Raw genomic sequence first — 23,320 nt, 5'->3', positions numbered from 1 at the left:
GCCCAGAGCCCCACGCGGGGCTCGAACCCACGGACTGCGAGATCGTGACCTGAGCTGAAGTCGGCCGCTTAACCGACTGAGCCACCCAGGCGCCCCAGATCTTACTATGTCTTAATAAGGACATGTGCATTCCCTGAGAACTATTTCCTGCATTTCCAGAATAAAGCATCTGTACAGGTCTACCTTCCCATTTCAACTATAATGACAAATGTGCTTCATATATCACCACAATTTACAATTCACACAAATGCGACACTCTAGAGGTTTTTTGTGGAATTTAAACATCTTCAACAGTGATCTGAGCAGAATTAGAAGTATCCTTGGTAAACTGGAGCAGGGGCCCAAAAAGTAGTGTGATAATGTATTAAAAGGGCCATATCAGATTTGTATTTCTAGGTAAAGGGGAAGAGAAAACCAGCATGACCACTATCCCTTTCTGGAGCAAGGTGGTGAGGGTGGGGGGCGGGTGGGGGAAGGAAGTTCTGGTTTGCTTTTTCTATTCAACTTAGACCCCAAAATTGATTTTAAGAAAAATATTGATAAGTGTTTTAACTAATGATTTTTAATAAAACTGACTTTTTCTTTTAAAAGTGGAATTACCAACTGATCCTGATGTACGAGGCACTTACCTTGTTTTAGCACTGAGAAATCCTGCATCCTGGAAAATGTCTTAGTCATGTGCAAACTGGGGCAGTGGGTCAAAATTAAAAGTAAAAATTAGGTGTGTTCATTGTCTAAAATTTAGAAAATACAAAAAAGCAAAAGTGAGCATTAAGATCATACTTTCAGTATGCAGAAATAGCCACTGTTAATATTAGTAAATGAATTTCTGATTTCTCTATGGAATAGACTTAAAAAGACAAGTTACTATTATTACATGTGGCAAGTGACAGGGTACTATCATTTAAATTGTCTTTTAAAATTCTATTTAATTTTTTGCCAAGTACTTTAGTATGTGTACCTTTTTATCTGATTGTATCACTTTATAAACTGTGATAAATTTTCAATTGTGTATTGGTCATTTCTGCTATTCATTCTACAAATTCCCTTAACCTTATACTTTTCTTTATCTCTGAGACACAGTACCATGCCAGTACATTAGCAGCATGCTTTCTGAGTTCCGATAACTATATCACATTGTAATCTCACTGCTCAAGGGTATGCAGCCTTTCATTTCTTATTCCATTTCTATTTCCCCTGGAGGCCAGGGAGGGGAAATTTCTACCTAGGCAGGTTTGCATCATTTAACATTGCTGTTACTTGTCCAACAGTCTCCTACATGAGTGAGACCATATGTCCACCACTGTTAGCACTTAAAATTTATTATTAGCTACTTATACAGAAAGCTCTTTTGGTTTTGTGGGGGTTTAACTTTCTGAAAGCATTTCAAGTCCTGATTTAGAGATAGAAAGAGAAGGAAAATAAAATTTCAGCGTAAGAAAAGAAATATATCTTTCATCTATCCTAAAATGTTCACACTTGGTTGAGGCCATATTTCAGGATTATTATGATCCAGAAAGTACCTCTCTCATTGAAGAAGTACTTACCATCCATGTGTGAAGGTACCCTGTTCTTGCCAGTAATACATGCAATAATGGCCTCTTCTGTTTTGTTTCTAGCTACACAATCCCTGTGGGCAGCTCTCAGAGTGTGTGTATGATTGAAGTGACTGCAGATGGAAAACCTCCAATACTGAAGAAAGACACAGAGATATCCCATGTGTCTCAGGTAGTTATGCAAATATCCAGCTCCAGACATTACTAAGTGTGCCCTCAATATTTCAAATAACTATTTATTTTTAAGTTAATAAATACACATCATATTTCTTTATTGAACATATTCCTTGTAAAAGCTCTCAACAAAACACCAGAATAGTCATCCCTGATACTTTAGGTACAATTAAATATATTTAATACTGCCTGTCGCTATAAAAGTTTTATTAAATTTAACAAGAAATTGATCTTCGTCTCACACTTTGCATATAATATGTTATGCTTGATGAAAAACACAGCACAGGAATGGGTAAAGATTAGCAAGATGCGGGGCACCTGGGTGGCTCAGTCGGTTAAGCGTCCAACTTCAGCTCAGGTCATGATCTCACTGTGAGTTCGAGCCCCGCATCCAGCTCTATGCTGACAGCTCAGAGCCTGGAGTCTGCTTCAGATTCTGTGTCCCCCTCTCTCTCTCTGCCCCTCCCCTGCTCATGCTCTGTCTCTCTCTGTCTCAAAAATAAATAAAAACATTAAAAAAAAAAGATTAGCAAGATACAAAACAGTAATTAAAAACGCATTTTATAGGCTATGGTAGTGCTTGTACTGTGCTGTTAAAAAGTCCCTTCTCAGAGAATTTTTCTTAGAAACATTGAATGAAGCAAAATTTAGAGAAGAGAGGATAGATGGTTGTCCTTCCAGAGACCAGGCAATTTGCTGAATTCTTTTAATTTTAATGATGTGGTTGGTTACATGCTTCTTAGTATGACTTTATAGAAATACATTTAAGATAAAGAATTCCTGGTTCATTTGATCATCATGGAGAGTTAATCTGTATAGTTAGAGCTCCAAAGTGCTAATTTTAGTGCACTTTAAAGCTGGCAGTGTGGAGGGCCCTAATGAATTGGAAATTTCATTTTATTTCTATTTTTTTCTACGTAGATTTTTTTTCCCATATTGAGCATATACAAGCATCTTAAAGAAGCACATAAGAATAGCTACATTTGCATGAGCACATTACATTTTTCAAATTATGGCTATATATTTTATCTCATTGGATCTTCACAAGAACTCTCCAAAGTAAGAATTATTATCTCTTTTACAAGATAGTATCTTATAAAACTGAGTATCAGATGTCCAAAATTTCATAGTGATAAGGAAAGAGACTTGATCCCAGATTTTCTGATTCCCACGCTTTGTTGTTGTTGTTGTTCCTTTTATAATACACTTAATTTCCTGCTGCAACAGATTCAACACTGTCTAGTGGATTATGATGGTAAGAATAAAATTGGCTTTTGTTTTGAAGAAAAAAAGAGACAAACAAACAAAAATAAACACAGACTCTTGAATACAAAGAACAACCTAGAGGTTGCCAGGAGGGGAGGCAGGTGAGTGAATGGATGAAACAGATAAAGGGGATTAAGAGTACACTTTTCATGATGAGCTCTGACTAGTGTACAGGATTGTTGGATCATTACATTTTACATTACATTACATTACATTATTTTTTTAATGTTTTTATTTATTTCTGAGAGAGAGACAGAGAGAGAGAGAGCACGAGCAGGGGAGGGGCAGAAAGAGAGGGAGACACAGAATCCGAAGCAGGCTCCAGGCTCCAAGCTGTCAGCACAGAGCCCAATGCAGGGCTCAAACTCACAAACCATGAGATCATGACCTGAACCGAAGTCAGCCAGTTAACCAACTGAGCCACCCAAGCACCCTATCTTTTCAATAAATACTCATCAGTGGAATTGCTGGATCATATGATACTTCCATTTTTAATTTTTTGAGGAACCTTCATACTGTTGTATATAGCAAGTGCACAATTTTACATTCCCACCCACAGTGCACGAAGGTTCCAGTTTCTTCACATCTTTTTCAACACTTGCTATATTCTGTTTTTTTATGACTACCCTAACAAATGTGAGATGGTTTTTAATTATGATTTTGATTTGCATTTCCCTGATGAGTAGTGATGTTAAACATCTTTATTACATATCTTTTGGTTATTTATATGTCTTTGGAGAAATGTCTATTCAAGTCTCGTGTCAGTTTTTTAACCACCCTATTTGTTTTCGCTTTGGAGGCATAGGAGTTTCTTATTTTTTTTTTAATACTAACCCCATATCAGCTATGTGGTTTGCAAATTCTTTCTCTCATTCTATAGATTTCCTTTTCATTTCATTGATTGTTTCCTCTGCAGTGAAGAAGCTTTTTCATTTGACATAGTCCCCCTTGTCTTTTGTTGCTTTTGTTGCTTGTGATTTTGGTGCTATATCCAGGAAATCATTTGTTCTACAGTGTTGTTCAAGTCCTCTGTTTCCTTGTTATCTTCTCTCTGGATGTTCTAGCCATTATTGAAAAAGGGATATTAAAATCTCATACTATCATTGAGCTGCTATTTCTCTCTCTGGTTTTGTCAATGTTTGTTTCATATATTTGAGCGTTCTGATGTTGAATGCATACACATTTATAATTGTTATATCTTCCTGGTCAGTTGACCCAGATAATCATTATATAATTATCATTCTTTGTCTCTTGTGACAAGTTGACTTGTCTATTTTGTCTGAAAACCTATAGGCATTCCTTTTCTTTTTTGGTTACCATTTGCATGGAATATCTCTTTCCTTTCTTTCACTTTCAGCCTATATGTGTCCTTAAATCAAAAGTGAGTCTATTATAGACAGAATATGTCAGATATTGGTTTTTTTTTTAATCTTTTTTTATCCACCCGGTCACTTTATGTTTTTTGATTGAGGGTTTGCATTTACATTTAAAGTAATTATTGATAAGTAATAAATTGCTATTTCCATTAATTATTTTGTCTTATAACTCTTTTGTCCCTGGTTTTCTCTCTTGCTCTCTTCCTTTGTGTTTCATTGATTTTTGTATGTGTGTGTGTGTGTGTGTGTGTGTGTGTGTGTGTGTGTGTGTATGAACCATACTTTGATGCCTTTCTCATTTTCTTTTTTGTATCTTATATGTATAGTTTCTTTGTGGTTATCATAGGGCTTACATACAACATCTTACAACTATAATAATGTATTTTAAGCTAATAGCATCTTAACTTCAGTTGCTTGATCTTCGAGCTCTAATCTATATATACACCATTCCCAAAAAGCTTTATATTTTCATATGCTTTCATGTTGCTGTTTAGTGCCTTTTCATTTCAATTTGAAGGACTCCCTTTAGCATTTCTTGTAAGGTAGATCTAGTATTGATAAGCTTCCTCGGCTTTTGTTTATTTGGTTTGTTTTCATTGTTTTTTAATGTTATTTTAGAGAGAGAGCACATGATCAGGGGAGAGGGGCAGAAAGGCAGAGAGAGAGAGAGAGAGAGAGAGAGAGAGAGAGAGAGGATCTCAAGCAGGCTCCATGCTCATCATGGAGCCAGATATGGGGCTTGATTCCACAACCGTGGGATCATGGCCTGAGCTGAAATCAAGAGCTGGACACTCAACTGAATGAGCCATCCAGGTGCCCCTCTGCTTCATTTTTAAAGGACAGTTTTGCCAGATATAGTGTTCTTATTTGGCAGTTTGGGGTGGGGGGAGGGAGTTGAGCACTTTGTGTATATCATCCCACTCCCTCTGGCCTTGAATGTTTCTGGTAAGAAATCCATTGATAGTCCTATGAGCCTTCCTTTTATGTGACAAGTCACTTTTTTTTTCCTCCTTTCAGAATTCTCTGTCTTTGACTTTTGACAATTTGATTATGTGTCTTGGTGTAGACTTCTTTGAGTTCTTTCTTGTGGTAGTTTCTGGGCTTCTTAAATCTAGATGTCCATTTTTTACCCCAGATTTGGGAAATTTTCAATATCTTTTATTTTTTTTAATTCAGCTATAAATTTTTGTCTTCATTCCAACTAAAAGAATCAAGTAGGAAAATGTTTGAATAAGTAAAGTTAAAATTCTCATGTTTATTAACAGTCATTATATCTTCAATTAAGTATTCTGCCCCTCTCTTTCTTCTCCTTGTGAGACTCCCATAACGCACATATTGCTCTATTTGATAGCATCTTATACGACCCTTAGGCTTTCCTCACTCTTCTTCAATCTTTTTTTTTCCTTTTGCTCCTCTAACTGAATAATTTCAAAGAAACCTATCTTTGAGGTTTGAGTTTGAGTTTGCTGATTCTTTCCTTCTGCTTGATCAAGTCTTTTGATGAAACCCCTCTAATAAAGTTTTCAATTTAGTTTTGTATTTTCAGCTCCAAAATTTCTGCTTGATTCTTTACTATATTTTCTCTTTGTTGATGTTCTCATTTTCTTTATGCTTCATTTTCCTGAGCTCATTGAGCATCTTCATGACTGTGACTTTCATTCTTTCTCACGTACTTCCATTTCTTTAGGGCTGGTTGCTGGAGACCTCTTTTGTTCCTTTGATTTTTTTTCCCCCATTTCTTCCTTTACATTGTAGAATTCGTGATGAGATCTACACTATAGAAAAAACAGACATCTCTCCCAGTCTTTATGGATTGGCTCTGTATAGGAAAAGATCTTCACCAATCAGCCTGAGAGTCTGGGAACCTCTCAAACCTGTGCATGTATCTTCTCTGGACTTGTGTGTGTAAATTCTCTATTATAGCAATTTGCCAGTTTCCTTTTCCAGGTACTCATAGTGTTTTGCTGCCTCTGGTGTCTGCAGTACTACAGGTTCTCTGGAGCTACCTACCACAAGCCACCCACTTCTCTTTTGTTCTCAGCAGCCCCAGAGTTTCTAGAGTACATGGGTCATGCAGAACTTCCAAGTCAGGCAAAATAGAAACCAGTCACTCAAGAAACCCATAGAAAAGCCATAATGTTAGAAACATGCTCCACTCTTCTTTACCCTGCCCTTCTGCTCTGGCCCCTATAAGAGATCACCAAATTATATCAGCCTCAGTCTACTGCATCAGTGGTCCTCTGGAGCAGCAACACAGCATCCAGCCGTCTTTTGTTTTCAGTGATGGCCAGGTCCCATCAAGACTGGGGAGACAAACTCATTCTTCACTCAGCCCCCTGAAAAGACATTATTTTGGGTGCACACTTCAACTCTTGCCACTGCTAGGGAGAAGTCAGGAGTTAGGGGGGTTTTGCCTACCCTTCCCACTGAGCTGCAGGGGACATCTACAGTGAGTGAATTCACGTTATTCCAACCTTTGCGTTTGGTCTCAGTAGTGCCACACTTGGCACACTTTCCTGTCAGCACATAGATTCAGACAAAATGGAAACTAGTCCCTTGGTCAGTCCCTGAAAAGTCTGCACATAGTATATATGTTTCATTCTTCTATTTCCTTCCCCAGAGAGAAACTAGGAGCTGGAAGTTTTCTTCTAGATATACCTCACTGAGTCTGGGGAAGAGCTTTGGCCAGTGAGTGCCACAGATTTTCCTGTCATCCTCAATAACAGCTGGTTTCATACTCACCTGGGGTACAACTGCTTCTTAACTCAGTCTACTCATTTCTCACAAAAGGCTTTGGTCTGTGTATTGTTGTTGAATTAGTGTCTCCCTAAAGAAGGAGTAGCTGGAGCTTTTTATTTTGCCATATTGCTGATCTGTATACTATATTTTCTAAATATTTCATTTATTTATGATTTCATTCCCAAGATTACATTAAATTTCCATTTAGACAAAAATAATCCATATCCTTTTCTTTTTTGTATCTCTACTTCCCTATATCACTGTGCTCACAGGGTAGCAACTCAGTTCATTGATTGCTTCACTGAAGTTTGGTTTTTTCTTTGACAAAGGGAGAAGATACTATTTTGAGAACATTCTCTAGCCTGGAAAGCCTTAAGAATCAAAGATTTAACTGGAAAGTAAAGAACTAATGAGGATTTCATTGCTATTTATCAAATTTAAAAAAAACTCTTTTTGTAAGCTATTTGACACTAATCTCATAAGAAATTGAATAATTTCCATATAAGCACTATTGGACACTCTATGCTATATATATTAAATATTGAAAGCTATATTAGAATTAAAGTGATATTAATATTCCTTCTTCAGTGGTATCGAGTGAGGACCTCCTGGAGACTGAATCTAGTGAAACAGCAAGGTTATAAGGCAGCATAAAGTAGAAGAAGATGCCTAGAAATTAAACAGGAAACTGTAAAACAAACACACACACACACACACACACACACACACACACACACACACACACAAACCAGGATTGAGTGTCATAAATCGGGTCATTTGTAAAAACCTATAGTAAACCTCCTATTTATAAGACACTGTTATGCACTCTGAAGGAATCCCAAAATGACCATGTTAGAGGCCCTACCCCAAAGGGATTAAAATTAATATAGAAGAGACTGTATGGTCATAGATTATTATGGGGAGGAGAGAGAGAGAGAGTGAGTTAGATCTCTTCTTTTTTTTTTTTTTTAATGTTTATTTATTTATTTATTTATTTATTTATTTATTATTTTTTTTATTTATTTATTTATATATGAAATTTATTGTCAACTTGGTTTCCATACAACACCCAGTGCTCATCCCAAAAGGTGCCCTCCTCAATACCCATCACCCACCCTCTCCTCCCTCCCACACCCCATCAACCCTCAGTTTGCTCTCAGTTCTCAACAGTCTCTTATGCTTTGGCTCTCTCCCACTCTAACCTCTTTTTTTTTTTTTTCCTTCCCCTCCCCCATGGGTTCCTGTTAAGTTTCTCAGGATCCACATAAGAGTGAAACCATATGGTATCTGTCTTTCTCTGTATGGCTTATTTCACTTAGCATCACACTCTCCAGTTCCATCCACGTTGCTACAAAAGGCCATATTTCATTTTTTCTCATTGCCACGTAGTATTCCATAGTGTATATAAACCACAATTTCTTTATCCATTCATCAGTTGATGGACATTTAGGCTCTTTCCATAATTTGGCTATTGTTGAGAGTGCTGCTATGAACATTGGGGTACAAGTGCCCCTATGCATCAGTACTCCTGTGTCCCTTGGATAAATTCCTAGCAGTGCTATTGCTGGGTCATAGGGTAGGTCTATTTTTAATTTTCTGAGGAACCTCCACACTGCTTTCCAGAGCGGCTGCACCAATTTGCATTCCCACCAACAGTGCAAGAGGGTTCCCGTTTCTCCACATCCTCTCCAGCATCTATAGTCTCCTGATTTGTTCATTTTGGCCACTCTGACTGGCGTGAGGTGATATCTGAGTGTGGTTTTGATTTGTATTTCCCTGATAAGGAGCGACGCTGAACATCTTTTCATGTGCCTGTTGGCCATCCGGATGTCTTCTTTAGAGAAGTGTCTATTCATGTTTTCTGCCCGTTTCTTCACTGGGTTATTTGCTTTTCGGGTGTGGAGTTTGGTGAGCTCTTTATAGATTTTGGATACTAGCCCTTTGTCCGATAGGTCATTTGCAAATATCTTTTCCCATTCCGTTGGTTGCCTTTTAGTTTTGTTGGTTGTTTCCTTTGCTGTGCAGAAGCTTTTTATCTTCATAAGGTCCCAGTAATTCACTTTTGCTTTTAATTCCCTTGCCTTTGGGGATGTGTCGAGTAAGAGATTGCTACGGCTGAGGTCAGAGAGGTCTTTTCCTGCTTTCTCCTCTAGGGTTTTGATGGTTTCCTGTCTCACATTCAGGTCCTTGATCCATTTTGAGTTTATTTTTGTGAATGGTGTGAGAAAGTGGTCTAGTTTCAACCTTCTGCATGTTGCTGTCCAGTTCTCCCAGCACCATTTGTTAAAGAGACTGTCTTTTTTCCATTGGATGTTCTTTCCTGCTTTGTCAAAGATGAGTTGGCCATACGTTTGTGGGTCTAGTTCTGGGGTTTCTATTCTATTCCATTGGTCTATGTGTCTGTTTTTGTGCCAATACCATGCTGTCTTGATGATGACAGCTTTGTAGTAGAGGCTAAAGTCTGGGATTGTGATGCCTCCTGCTTTGGTCTTCTTCTTCAAAATTACTTTGGCTATTCGGGGCCTTTTGTGGTTCCATATGAATTTTAGGATTGCTTGTTCTAGTTTCGAGAAGAATGCTGGTGCAATTTTGATTGGGATTGCATTGAATGTGTAGATAGCTTTGGGTAGTATTGACATTTTGACAATATTTATTCTTCCAATCCATGAGCAGGGAATGTCTTTCCATTTCTTTAAATCTTCTTCAATTACCTTCATAAGCTTTCTATAGTTTTCAGCATACAGATCCTTTACATCTTTGGTTACATTGATTCCTAGGTATTTGATGCTTCTTGGTGCAATTGTGAATGGGATCAGTTTCCTTATTTGTCTTTCTGTTGCTTCATTGTTAGTGTATAAGAATGCAACTGATTTCTGTACATTGATTTTGTATCCTGCAACTTTGCTGAATTCATGTATCAGTTCTAGCAGACTTTTGGTGGAGTCTATCGGATTTTCCATGTATAATATCATGTCATCTGCAAAAAGCGAAAGCTTGACTTCATCTTTGCCAATTTTGATGCCTTTGATTTCCTTTTGTTGTCTGATTGCTGATGCTAGAACTTCCAGCACTATGTTCAACAACAGCGGTGAGAGTGGGCATCCCTGTCGTGTTCCTGATCTCAGGGAAAAAGCTCTCAGTTTTTCCCCGTTGAGGATGATGTTAGCTGTGGGCTTTTCATAAATGGCTTTTATGATCTTTAAGTATGTTCCTTCTATCCCGACTTTCTCAAGGGTTTTTATTAAGAAAGGGTGCTGGATTTTGTCAAAGGCCTTTTCTGCATCGATTGACAGGATCATATGGTTTTTCTCTTTTTTTTTGTTAATGTGATGTATCACGTTGATTGATTTGCGAATGTTGAACCAGCCCTGCATCCCAGGAATGAATCCCACTTGATCATGGTGAACAATTCTTTTTATATGCCGTTGAATTCGATTTGCTAGTATCTTCTTGAGAATTTTGGCATCCGTATTCTTCAGGGATATTGGCCTGTAGTTCTCTTTTTTTACTGGGTCTCTGTCTGGTTTAGGAATCAAAGTAATACTGGCTTCATAGAATGAGTCTGGAAGTTTTCCTTCCCTTTCTATTTCTTGGAATAGCTTGAGAAGGATAGGTATTATCTCTGCTTTAAACGTCTGGGAGAACTCCCCTGGGAAGCCATCTGGTCCTGGACTCTTATTTGTTGGGAGATTTTTGATAACCGATTCAATTTCTTCGCTGGTGATGGGTCTGTTCAAGCTTTCTATTTCCTCCTGATTGAGTTTTGGAAGAGTGTGGGTGTTCAGGAATTTGTCCATTTCTTCCAGGTTGTCCAATTTGTTGGCATATAATTTTTCATAGTATTCCCTGATAATTGTTTGTATCTCTGAGGGATTGGTTGTAATCATTCCATTTTCATTCATGATTTTATCTATTTGGGTCATCTCCTGTTTCTTTTTGAGAAGCCTGGCTAGAGGTTTGTCAATTTTGTTTATTTTTTCAAAAAACCAACTCTTGGTTTCGTTGATCTGCTCTACAGTTTTTTTAGATTCTATATTGTTTATTTCTGCTCTGATCTTTATTATTTCTCTTCTTCTGCTGGGTTTAGGCTGCCTTTGCTGTTCTGCTTCTATTTCCTTTAGGTGTGCTGTTAGATTTTGTATTTGGGATTTTTCTTGTTTCTTGAGATAGGCCTGGATTGCAATGCATTTTCCTCTCAGGACTGCCTTCGCTGCGTCCCAAAGCGTTTGGATTGTTGTATTTTCATTTTCGTTTGTTTCCATATATTTTTTAATTTCTTCTCGAATTGCCTGGTTGACCCACTCATTCGTTAGTAGGGTGTTCTTTAACCTCCATGCTTTTGGAGGTTTTCCAGACTTTTTTCTCTGGTTGATTTCAAGCTTCATAGCATTGTGGTCTGAAAGTATGCATGGTATGATTTCAATTCTTGTAAACTTATGAAGGGCTGTTTTGTGACCCAGTATATGATCTATCTTGGAGAATGTTCCATGTGCACTCGAGAAGAAAGTATATTCTGTTGCTTTGGGATGCAGAGTTCTAAATATATCTGTCAAGTCCATCTGATCCAATGTCTCATTCAGGGCCCTTGTTTCTTTATTGACCGTGTGTCTAGATGATCTATCCATTTCTGTAAGTGGGGTGTTAAAGTCCCCTGCAATTACCACATTCTTCTCAATAAGGTTGCTTATGTTTATGAGTAATTGTTTTATATATTTGGGCGCTCCGGTATTCGGCGCATAGACATTTATAATTGTTAGCTCTTCCTGATGGATAAACCCTGTCACTATTATATAATGTCCTTCTTCATCTCTTGTGACAGCCTTTAATTTAAAGTCTAGTTTGTCTGATAGAAGTATGGCTACTCCAGCTTTCTTTTGGCTTCCAGTAGCATGATATATAGTTCTCCATCCCCTCACTCTCAATCTAAATGTGTCCTCAGGTCTAAAATGAGTCTCTTGTAGACAGCAAATAGATGGGTCTTGTTTTTTTATCCATTCTGATACCCTATGTCTTTTGGTTGGCGCATTTAATCCATTTACATTCAGTGTTATTATAGAAAGATATGGGTTTAGAGTCATTGTGATGTCTGTATGTTTTATGCTTGTAGTGACGTCTCTGGTACTTTGTCTCACAGGGTCCCCCTTAGGATCTCTTGTAGGGCTGGTTTAGTGGTGACAAATTCCTTCAGTTTTTGTTTGTTTGGGAAGACCTTTATCTCTCCTTCTATTCTAAATGACAGGCTTGCTGGATAAAGGATTCTCGGCTGCATATTTTTTCTGTCTAGCACACTGAAAATCTCATGCCAACTCTTTCTGGCCTGCCAAGTTTCAAAAGAGAGATCAGTCACGAGTCTTATAGGTCTCCCTTTATATGTGAGGGCACGGTTACCCCTTGTTGCTTTCAGAATTTTCTCTTTATCCTTGTATTTTGCCAGTTTCACTATGATATGTCGTGCAGAAGATCGATTCAAGTTACGTCTGAAGGGAGTTCTCTGTGCCTCTTGGATTTCAATGCCTTTTTCCTTCCCCACTTCAGGGAAGTTCTCAGCTATGATTTCTTCAAGTACCCCTTCAGCACCTTTCCCTCTCTCTTCCTCCTCTGGGATACCAGTGATGCGTATATTATTTCTTTTTAGTGTATCACTTAGTTCTCTAATTTTCCCCTCATACTCCTGGATTTTTTTCTCTCTCTTTTTCTCAGCTTCCTCTTTTTCCATAACTTTATCTTCTAGTTCACCTATTCTCTCCTCTGCCTCTTCAATCCAAGCCGTGGTGGTTTCCATTTTGTTATGCATTTCATTTAAAGCGTTTTTCAGCTCCTCGTGACTGTTCCTTAGTCCCTTGATCTCTGTAGCAAGAGATTCTCTGCTGTCAGCTATACTGTTTTCAAGCCCAGCGATTAATTTTATGACTATTATTCTAAATTCACTTTCTGTTATATTATTTAAATCCTTTTTGATCAGCTCATTAGCTCTTGTTATTTCCTGGAGATTCTTCTGAGGGGAATTCTTCCGCTTGGTCATTTTGGATAGTCCCTGGCGTGGTGAGGACCTGCAGGGCACTTCCCCTGTGCTGTGGTGTATAACTGGAGTGGGTGGGCGGATCCGCAGTCAGACCTGATGTCTGCCCCCAGCCCACCGCTGGGGCCACAGTCAGACTGGTGCGTGCCTTCTCTTCCCCTCTCCTAGGGGCGGGATTCACTGTGGGGTGGGGTGGCCTGTCTGGGCTACTTGCACACTGCCAGGCTTGTGATGCTGGGGATCTGGCGTCTTAGCTGGGGTGGGTAGGCAAGGTGCACAGGGGCAGGAGGGCAGGCTTAGCTTGCTTCTCCTTAGGTGATCCACTTCAGGAGGGGCCCTGTGGCAGCAGCAGGGAGTCAGATCCGCTGCCGGAGGTTTGGCTCCGCAGAATCGCAGAGTTGGGTGTTTGCGCGGAGCGAGCAAGTTCCCTGGCAGGAACTGGTTCTCTTTGGGATTTTGGCTGGGGGATGGGCGGGGGAGATGGCGCTGGCAAGCGCCTTTGTTCCCCACCAAACTGAGCTCTGTCGTCCGGGGGCTCAGCAGCTCTCCTTCCCTTTGTCCTCCAGCCTTCCCGCTTTCTGAGCAGAGCTGTTAACTTATGACCTCCCAGACACTAAGTCGCGCTTGCTGTCGGAACACAGTCCGTCAGGCCCCTCCGCTTTTTGCAAGCCAGACTCGGGGGCTCTGCTTGGCCGGCGAGCCGCCCCTCCGCCCCGGCTCCCTCCCGCCAGTCCGTGGAGCGCGCACTGCCTCGCCGCCCTTCCTACCCTCTTCCGTGGGCCTCTCGTCTGCGCTTGGCTCCGGCGACTCCGTTCTGCTAATCCTCTGGTGGTTTTCTGGGTTATTTAGGCAGGTGTAGGTGGAATCTAAGTGATCAGCAGGACGCGCGGTGAGCCCAGCGTCCTCCTACGCCGCCATCTTCCCTCCTCCTCTACTTCCTATTCATCAAGTTAGATCTCTTCTAAGATAAATATTGGTTCTGCCTTTTAATCCCCTTTCATTAAATGCCTCTAAAGTTTTTAAAAATTTAAGATAAATCATATGTAAGAAGTAATTTAAATAAATCCTTCTTGCCAAACACCTTACACAGCATCTCTTATCCCATTCCAAGACTTGATGTTTCTGGTTTTGAATTTGTCTGCATTCAATTCAGATAATATTAAAAACAAAAATCTAGTAACAACACCCAAATAAAAGTCAGTGTTTCAATTATAAGTCATCACATTCTTGAGTAAAGACAAGTACACTCCAGTAGTTAATCTTAAGTAAAAACTACGTTAGTTACCTTCCTATTAACATAAAAGTTATTTAATTTAAGATTTGAGGCTGTAAAACAAAACTAAACATTGAATCAAGATATCATTACAGAAATATATGTAGACTCCAAAGTCTAAATTTAAATTAAAACAGAATAAAGGAGAGATAAAAGAGCTTCTTACCTGTTTTCACCTCTGTAGTTTTTAGAAGTTTGTACCCTTTTGCCTGTCTTCTTATTTTATTCCTACACATTATAAAAGGGCAACTATATTCTTCCTTTAAAGAGAAAACTCTGGGAGGAAAGGGAATGCGTATTTCACTCTTATCATTTGTGGAGTCCTTTTCCCTCAGTCACCATTCATATTTTTCATTATCTTGATGATTCCTCCTTGATTATCCATGTCTGTTCTCTGTGGTTTTATCTTGTACGATCATATCTTCATGTCAGACTCTATTCTCCATAGTCTGATTCACAAGAAGTTATTAGAAAAGACTTATTTTAAAGACCTGTCTCCTTAGAAATGATTATACACACAAAAGGCTGCTCCTGGATAATTAAGAGTCTGGGGATAGAGGAAGTCAACCATTTTAATGGTTATCTATGTTCAGTCAATGGCAGCAGCTTTTTCAGACATTTCAGGACTCCAACTAAGCTTGAGCCTCAGATCAGAAGAAATACAAGGGCCATCTACTTTCATTGTTTGGGTGTTTTTTAATGGTCTAATAAATCATAGATAGCTCTATAGACTTTCCCTCAGATCTGACTACTGCTGACAGAAGAGGAGGATATTCTTCCATCCTTTATCAGTTCTGTGCTAAAACAGCACACTTGTCAAAGCTCTGAGAGGTTTGCTGTTCCAGGTGTGTGATCAATACACAAAGATGTCAAAGATCCTTGGTGAGAGAAGGTCATGGCCTTGGATTCACTGATTCTACAGGTTCATGGTAGATCCCAGATTGCATTAGCAGTGAGTTACTTATCTTAAATTGATAAAAGAGTTTTTGCTAATAGTTTATTAGAGTAGTAATATAAATGGACTTAGCATATGAGAAAGGATGTGAAAACAAACAGAAATACTCCTGTACTGCAAGAGGGCCTATTATTACACCTTGAGTTTTCCACCCCACTATACCCGAAGATAGTCTTCCTCTGGGTGACTGTATATCTGAATCTTTTATAAAGTACACACACACAAAATTAAGGAATGCCTTTAGAAGCAGAACTCGAGTCACTAAAAAAGAACAAGAGCTCAAATAATAGAGTTAGTTAGATCTATTATGGGTCATGGAGATGCTTTGATGTTCCTAGAATTGAACATGCTCTGTTCTCTAAAAGTGCATTTGCATCAAACCAGATCATATTAATGTAAACATTAGGTGACATTACTGAGCATTTCCCATTCTCTCCTCCCCTTAGAGCCCTAACTTAATTATTTGGCTCTAGTTTCAGAATTCTTGCAATGATAGTTTTCCATTTTAGTGGATCTGTAATGTCAATCTGGATACTTTTCAGGTATCAGTTTGGAGTGCATGAATGTATATTGGGGATAAGGACATCAGAGGCATAAACTGCACAAATGCTGCATGCACCTTTTGTATGCCCACAGACCTGAAGATCAGGGTCTTGTTACCACTTCATCCAGAATTCACGTGTATTCATAAATTCCTGTTTGGGAAAGTTACTTTTTATATACATACAAATGATGAGAAGTCAATTTATATTCGTTACTGAAGGGTGGGAAGAGAGATTAAGTAGCAGTTTACATTGTGCCAGTGATTTTATCATCATTCTGGTCGGCGAGTATAAGCTCTGTTTCCAAATAAGGTCGCATTCGGAGCTACTGAGGGTTAGAACTTCCACATAGGAATTTGGGGGAAACACAATTCAGTCTCTAACAATAGTTAATTAACAAGACTCTATTTTCCTTATCAGTTATTATTTGCTAATATTTACATTAAGATTCAAACACTTCAGTTCCAAAATACATTTCAGAGTAATCAATCAACAAGTTTTATTGAATGTCCTTTTTTAAAAAAAAAATTAAGATTTCATTATGTATTGTGAGAGCTACAAAAGAAATATAAAATAAGGGCCCTTTCCTAAGGTAACTTATCCTACCACCTACTAGAGGTGACAAAACTAAGCAACAATTACAACCTGTTTTACACAGAAAGATACATTAAAACATGCCTTACAGAACAAAACATTCTAGGTCTTTCTCGTATAATCTGGCAACACCTGATCAGATATTTTTGTTGTTATTTTTCTTATAGGTGCATTTTGAATCAATGTACCTTGGCCATATCCCAGAAGATGTTAAGATCCATAAGAATGCAGGTCACATTTATGGGTTCAATGGCTGCATTCAAGAGCTTCAAGTAAACAACAAAGAATTCTTCATCATTGATGAAGCACTACGTGGAAAGAACATCGAGAACTGCCATGTCCCATGGTGTGTTCGTCATCTATGCCACAACAATGGCACCTGCATCAGGTTAGTTCTAGCCTCTTGAACTCTAACCTATATTTCTTGACTCCATTCTTAAAACAACAAAAACCAGCAGCACTGTCATCTGGGTGATGGAAAGGTCTGGAACTTCCAATTTTGTGTATGCATCATCTAGGTGTTTCACGCATGTGGTGGATACTTGTTTGTTCAAAGAAAGTTGTATATTGTGGTTCCAATGTCAAGAAGTACTTGACCTCTGAAAGTAACTAGGTAACTGGACCTGATTTTGGCAATTTCAGATAGATTCAAGCATAATTTACCAAGGTGTTCTGCTTTTGGAATATATAAATGACAGATTTTTATTCATTGATAATGGTTTTGATGCATTAATTTTTATGGCATTTTTTTGCTTCATCTTCAAAAATATAAAAGATCAACTCAGATCTCTAAGATTGAAGATGGAGAAGAATACTTATATCTGTTTCTTCTTTTTATTTGCAATCTGTATGTCAAGGAGGAAAAAGCCTATATACCTTATTTCCCTTGAAATAAAGATTCATCCTGCTCTTATAAGATTAAAAAGATTTTAATTACAATTACTTTCTGCTCCACTAAAATTCTTAAGTGAATCAACCCTGAGGGAGTCTCATTTGGACAGTGTAGAACATATTCCCAAATTTCTTTAATCCTCTGAGAAATCTTTATTTCAGGGCTACAAATAATGACAGAGAGGATGGTAAAGCATGTACAGATTATATTAATGAAAGTCAAGGAAAAATTGACCAAATCTCACAGGAAATATCTTAATTAATTCACCTCAGTGTTTCTAAGGGGCAAGGTATCAAGTAGGTAATGACTCCACAAAAGTAAACATCTGTATGCATAGTGTGGGAAAGAGAAAAAAATTTATCGCAAGAGTAGATAGAAATGGTAGGCAGAGATGGGCTCTGAAAATAATCAGTGGGAAAGGAAATGAAAAACAACATAGAACCACAGGCCAAAGACAGGAACAGAGGAATGGGCAGGTATGATAAAGTCAAGGTGATATATTTACCGAACAATCACACTCTGACCTAATATTTGAGGAGAAAGCATAGTTGAGTGGAAAAAGAGGATATCAACTCTTGGGGTGTCTAAACCCTTTGCTTCTGATTAGCTCTGCCCAAGTGTGTGCCTTGATTTACACATCTGTAAAATGACACCAGCAATTAGGACTTAATTCATATAAGAAAAACATAACAGATGAAGTTTCAAAGGACTTGAAAAGAGTGAATTTTGAGTTTGAGTGAAGCTAACTTCCTTGGTCGTGGTTATTTTTCTGAAAGAAACAAAACTAAGGTCTTATTTAATAAGTAGTCTGCTTTATAGTGAACCCGCTAATAGCAATTATTTTTAAAACATATAATAATGCAAAAATTATCCAGTAAGATAACCTTCAGGACCCTGAAGGAAAATTAACTGTTGTGTAACTAAGTGAAATAGAAACAGGAAAACAGCTTTTCCTACTGACTTACTAATGTCTGAAATATTTGTGTCATTCAACCTAAGTTAAATATTGTCAATGAGGCTTTACCACTGACAGAATTATAAAAGTGACAAGAATTGTGTTTCCTCTCTTTCTATATATGATGAACAGATTCTAACATAGACCCCATTATCCCTCTCCCAGTGTTCATGCCTTTGTATGATTCCCTCTCCTTTAGTGTAGGATCTATGATTTGCTTTGAACCAACGGAATTGGTGAAACCAATTGGTGAACCAACAGAAGGTGGTGAAACGTCAATTATGTCATTAGGTTACATAAGATTGTAGCTGCATCTTGCAAGGAGACCCTCTCTGTCTTGCTGACTTTGATAGAGCATGAAGCATTTTGGAGAAGGTCCATGTGACAGGGCACTGAGAATAGCCTCCAGCAAACAACCAGTAAGGTGGCCTCTAGCTGACAGCCAGAAAATATTGAAGCCCTCAGTTCTACAATTGCAAGAAACTAAATTTTACCAACAACCACTTCAGCTTGGGAGCAGGTCCTTCCCAGTTGAACCTTGAATAAGATCCCAACCTGACCAACACCTTGACTGAAGCTTAGGGGCCTCTTATACAGAGGACCAGTTAAGCCTTTCCTTAAACCCTTGACCCACAGAAAAAATAAGATAATAAATGTGTTTTAAGTTGTTAATTCTGTGGTAATTTTGCCATACAGCAATAGAAAACAATTATACTCTAATCTTCTACAGAAGTGTCCGCATCACCAACTCGGAGAATAGGTAAGAGTTAGTTTTACTTTGTAACAATAACTGTCAGAGATACTGTAAGCCAAATACATGCTAAATAAAATAAATCTCTTATTTTCATAAACTAGAGAACCTCACATGACTTCCAGTTTTAGTTATTTAATATGTATTTGAAAAAAAAGTAAAAATAATTATTCTAGTAGGATAGATATAAATAGTCCTAGGTTCATTCTCTTAGATTTATTTCAGCAAACATTGCCTGAAGGCCAACTGAGGGAAAGTGCTATGTGAAACGAAGATGTATATTTAAGACACTATCCTGCACACAAGCAGCTTTCAGTTTAGTATGGAAGCTTTATCAGCACTTAAGGCCTTAGAGTGAATTTCCCCCCCGCCCCACACACACACACAAAAGTATCTGTTTTCCATCATATACATTATTCTGGCTTTCCATATCAATTTCTCAGTCTTTCAACCTCTCAACCCCTACTCCAGAGAAATCCACTCAAATGACAGCTGATTTTGGCAAGCACTATTTAAGGTCTTCCAGATCTGTATGTGCCTTTTAATTTTAGTGAAATGGAGACTAGCTGGCTGTAACCCCAAATAAAACACTCTTCACATCCTCTGAACAACATGATTGCTATCTTGATTACCAATGCTGAACTGCCAAAACTACTCTTTGCATTATTGCATCTAGGACATGCTGGTCCATGGCAACTACAACTTCCAATCCAGCATCTCCTTATGCACACCAACACCATAATACACTGGAGTTGGCTAATTTCAGACCAACAACAAAAATAGACTTCTCAGAAGGATCATAAGAACAGCCCCTTGGAGGTCAAAAGTTTAATCCAAGAAGAGCACAGATAGCTATAGGGCTACAGGGAAGATTATCAAAATAAGAATGGTATGTTTACTCTTTCCTGTTTTGTCTAAAATACCAATAGTAAACCATAATAGGGCATTCCAGCAGTCTGTGTAGCAACTCATAAGGAGAACCAGAATATGTACTGAAGGAGGACTCCCAGTGAGGCCATGAGCAGCTTCAGTCCATAGAGAAGAACGCAGAACAAAGAAATGTCATAAAGAATCCTCACCATGACCAACACACTGCCCCCAGCAACGCATACCCATACTTGGAATACATGGAATGGTATAAAGTTTTCCAACCAAGGAACCTAGAGAAACTCTGCTACTGAGCCCTATCTTGACTTGGACAAAATGGACCTGAACTGGCTTAATGCTTTTGGCAACTCAGTTCCCATCTGTGTTGTTGGCAAAAGCCAAAGATTATTTTCCTGTCCGTGTTGTCGCATCATAAAAAGGATCTCTCCAGGACCTTCCAGACTGTCTTCCAACCCTTGTCACCTTTTGGGTCTGTCAGTGCTATCTGACTTGATGTCACTCCTGAGCCTGCCTACCCAGGCAGACTTATAAACTCTCCTCTCCTTTTCTCCTGTTTTTTTGTTTGTTTTTGCTTTTTATATATGCAAACAGATATATTCTGGAGGAGAATGTAAAATCAACATGCATTTGAAAACATGAAACTTCAATAATTAAATACTTGTCAAGGGCTGGAAGGATGAGATACTTTGACCCCTAAGGAGTAGGGGCTCATTTTGGATTATTCTAATGGGAAAAAGCTGAATAATTAGAATATTTCATGGTGGTTTGCCTTCTGAAACTATGAGGGTCCTCATGAGTCTGGGTTTGCTTTCCATGGCTTCCTGGCACTAGCAACTATTCTTAGAAATGAAATGCATATTATTCTTATGGATTGGCAATATCAGTGTTTTAGCAAATCAAAACACAAATGTTATGTTTGCAATGATTTCTAATTAGGGCACTATAAATAGCTGGAGTATAAAATAGTCAACCTGGGAAGGAGAGCCATCCACGATCCTCTGTCTTGCTGAGTAACTGGGAGAAATGAGACAACCAGGGAAATCTCAGATTTTCAGAATCCTCAGAAATTATTGAACCTTATACCTCATTTACAATGTCCTTCACTCTGTCCTTGTTTCACTCCTGTCTTTTTGATATGTCTTTGTTTTTTCATGTTTATCACATTGTAGTTAGTTAAAAATCCAGTTTGAACTGCCCTCAGCAAATCCTTTTAGTAAACTGACATGAAGAAGTCACTTCAAATCCTGGCTTAGTTGCTTAATAATTATGTGAACTTGGGCAAGTTTGCTAATCTTTTGGAACTCCATTAACTGAGCTAGAAAGTAGAGATGCTTTCTGTATCAGGTAGGAATCCTTCTGTTACAAATTCTGGGAAACTCATCCCAAACAGAATTTACTGGTTCACACTAAGTGGAAGGCTGTGGATTCCCATTTTAGGTATCTTTTGAGTCATGACTTAAAGGCCAACCTAGGGCCCAGTTTCTTCTGCTCCCTTTGGACACTTCAGTTTTAACTCCATTCTCAGATTTCAAATATAGCAAAATGGCTATAGGTGCTCCATCACCTACACCCCTCAGGTTTTCTCTCTTCTATTTTCCCAGAAGAGGAGATTGGATTCAAGACAGCTTTCAAAATAGCAGAGCAATTTCAATAAGGTATATCAATATTTAGCCTTTCTGGATTGAAAAGGAATAGACAGAGTGACCTGATAGAATTCTTTTTTGGTCTACAAGTTTATTTTACTTCCAAAGTAACAGACCCTGTATGTTCAGAAAGAAAGAGTCATTATTACAAGGTCAAGAAGAAAGCTTTTTTACCTCTCAGCTTTTCTGTCTCAAGATATAAAGACACTAATTTTTAAATACTATTGCATGTATGCATGATGGTTTTACTTGAAAATGCAAATAATTTGTCATCACAATTTAATCTAGTCCAGTGACTTTCATCTAGAATTTTTAAAAAAATCTCTCCTAACCTTAAGAGAGAGAAAAGTTTTTTTCAGTACATACGCACACACACACACACACACACACACACACACACACACACACTTGTACACCCTAATCCACATCTCCTGGGAATGCTTTTTCCAACATGTAAAGACTAGTGGTTTAATAGTGGTTTAATAGGAGATAACCCTTAAAGAAGCATACTTACTCTAAAGAAGAGTAGGATGGTAAGTGAAGAGACGTTCAGTACCATAAAGCTATACTTTAGGGTTCATGCAGTCAACCCTATTTATAGCTATTTGTAAACAAAATCATCACTCATTTTAGCAGCTTGGTTGATAAAATTCAGTGTTAATAAGTTCTGTCCCTCCATTGTCTATGAAGATAACCTGCTTACAAGAAGACAAATTTCATGTTGAAAAATATTAAGAGGAGTAACACTTCAGCAGCTTTACCAAGCAAATGTCATTCTGCTTTGAGTACCATCACATGTTTCTGGACAGTATCCAACCTTTTTTCATTTTGTTATAAATCTGTGCTAGAATTTTCAAACCCCTGTGGTTGCTCATTTCAGAGAAACCCAAATTGCATGTAGTGAAATTCAGTTTAGAAAAGTGATACAGAAGGGTTATTCTGAGTATCCAAATCTCTATGGATTTTGAACAAGCTGTTTCCAAAAGGGCATACATAGGAAGGTTAGCAAATTAAACAGATAATATTTAAATCACTTTCTCCTTTCTATGCCAGATGTTTTTAAATAGGTTAAATAATAATTTAAAAGGATCTCAGGTTTGGGAATATAACCTATACAACAAATGCACTAAGAACTCATGTCACTGACATTATAGTAAATAATTATTGAAATGCAAGTTTTAAACTTAGTCTTAATTTTACCAGGTGCTAAGCCTATAGGAATGTATTTTATCATGCACTGAAAGTCAATAATTCCCATATGTGAATGAATGTGCTGTCTGTGCCTCTAATTGTTCTCATAGCTTTTATTCATCACTAACCAATGCTACCCTCCATGTGCTGGGGCAGGGGTCAGCAAACTTTTTTGTAAATGTCAAAATAGCAAATATTTCAGACTTTGCATCACAGCGATTCAACTCTGCTATTGTAACTCTAAAGCAGCCTTTGACAACATATAAAAAATGAATGGGCATGGCTGTGTTCCAGTAAAACTTTATTCACACAAATAGATGACTAGCAGGATTTGGCCCAAGGTCCATGGTTTGCAGACCACTGCACTAGGATAAAAGATGGATGAAAGAGTTGTTTTATTCAATTCATTGACCAAGAAAGTCCAACTCAATTTAATTTTCAATGTTAAACAATGTTTACATAGATAGATAGATAGATAGATAGATAGATAGATAGATAGATAGATA

At 38.1% G+C, this 23,320-nt stretch overlaps 1 protein-coding gene across 1 annotated transcript in view; it reads left to right on the top strand.

Moving 5' to 3' along the window:
• Window positions 1-23,320, top strand: part of LOC121029631 (protein eyes shut homolog) — a 790,730-nt gene that overhangs the window by 546,960 nt on the left and 220,450 nt on the right. Inside the window, exons 11-12 of the mRNA XM_040473865.1 lie at window positions 1,620-1,728; window positions 16,662-16,882. Of these exons, the coding sequence (XP_040329799.1) occupies window positions 1,620-1,728; window positions 16,662-16,882 (330 nt within the window). The remainder of the gene's footprint in view (window positions 1-1,619; window positions 1,729-16,661; window positions 16,883-23,320) is intronic.

Source organism: Herpailurus yagouaroundi, unplaced genomic scaffold (genome assembly GCF_014898765.1).
Source record: "Herpailurus yagouaroundi ecotype Mexico unplaced genomic scaffold, PumYag 139, whole genome shotgun sequence".
NCBI classification, from domain to species: domain Eukaryota; kingdom Metazoa; phylum Chordata; class Mammalia; order Carnivora; family Felidae; genus Herpailurus; species Herpailurus yagouaroundi.
The sequence above is the reverse complement of the archived record's forward strand: the minus strand, read 5'-3'. Positions and strand labels throughout refer to the sequence as shown.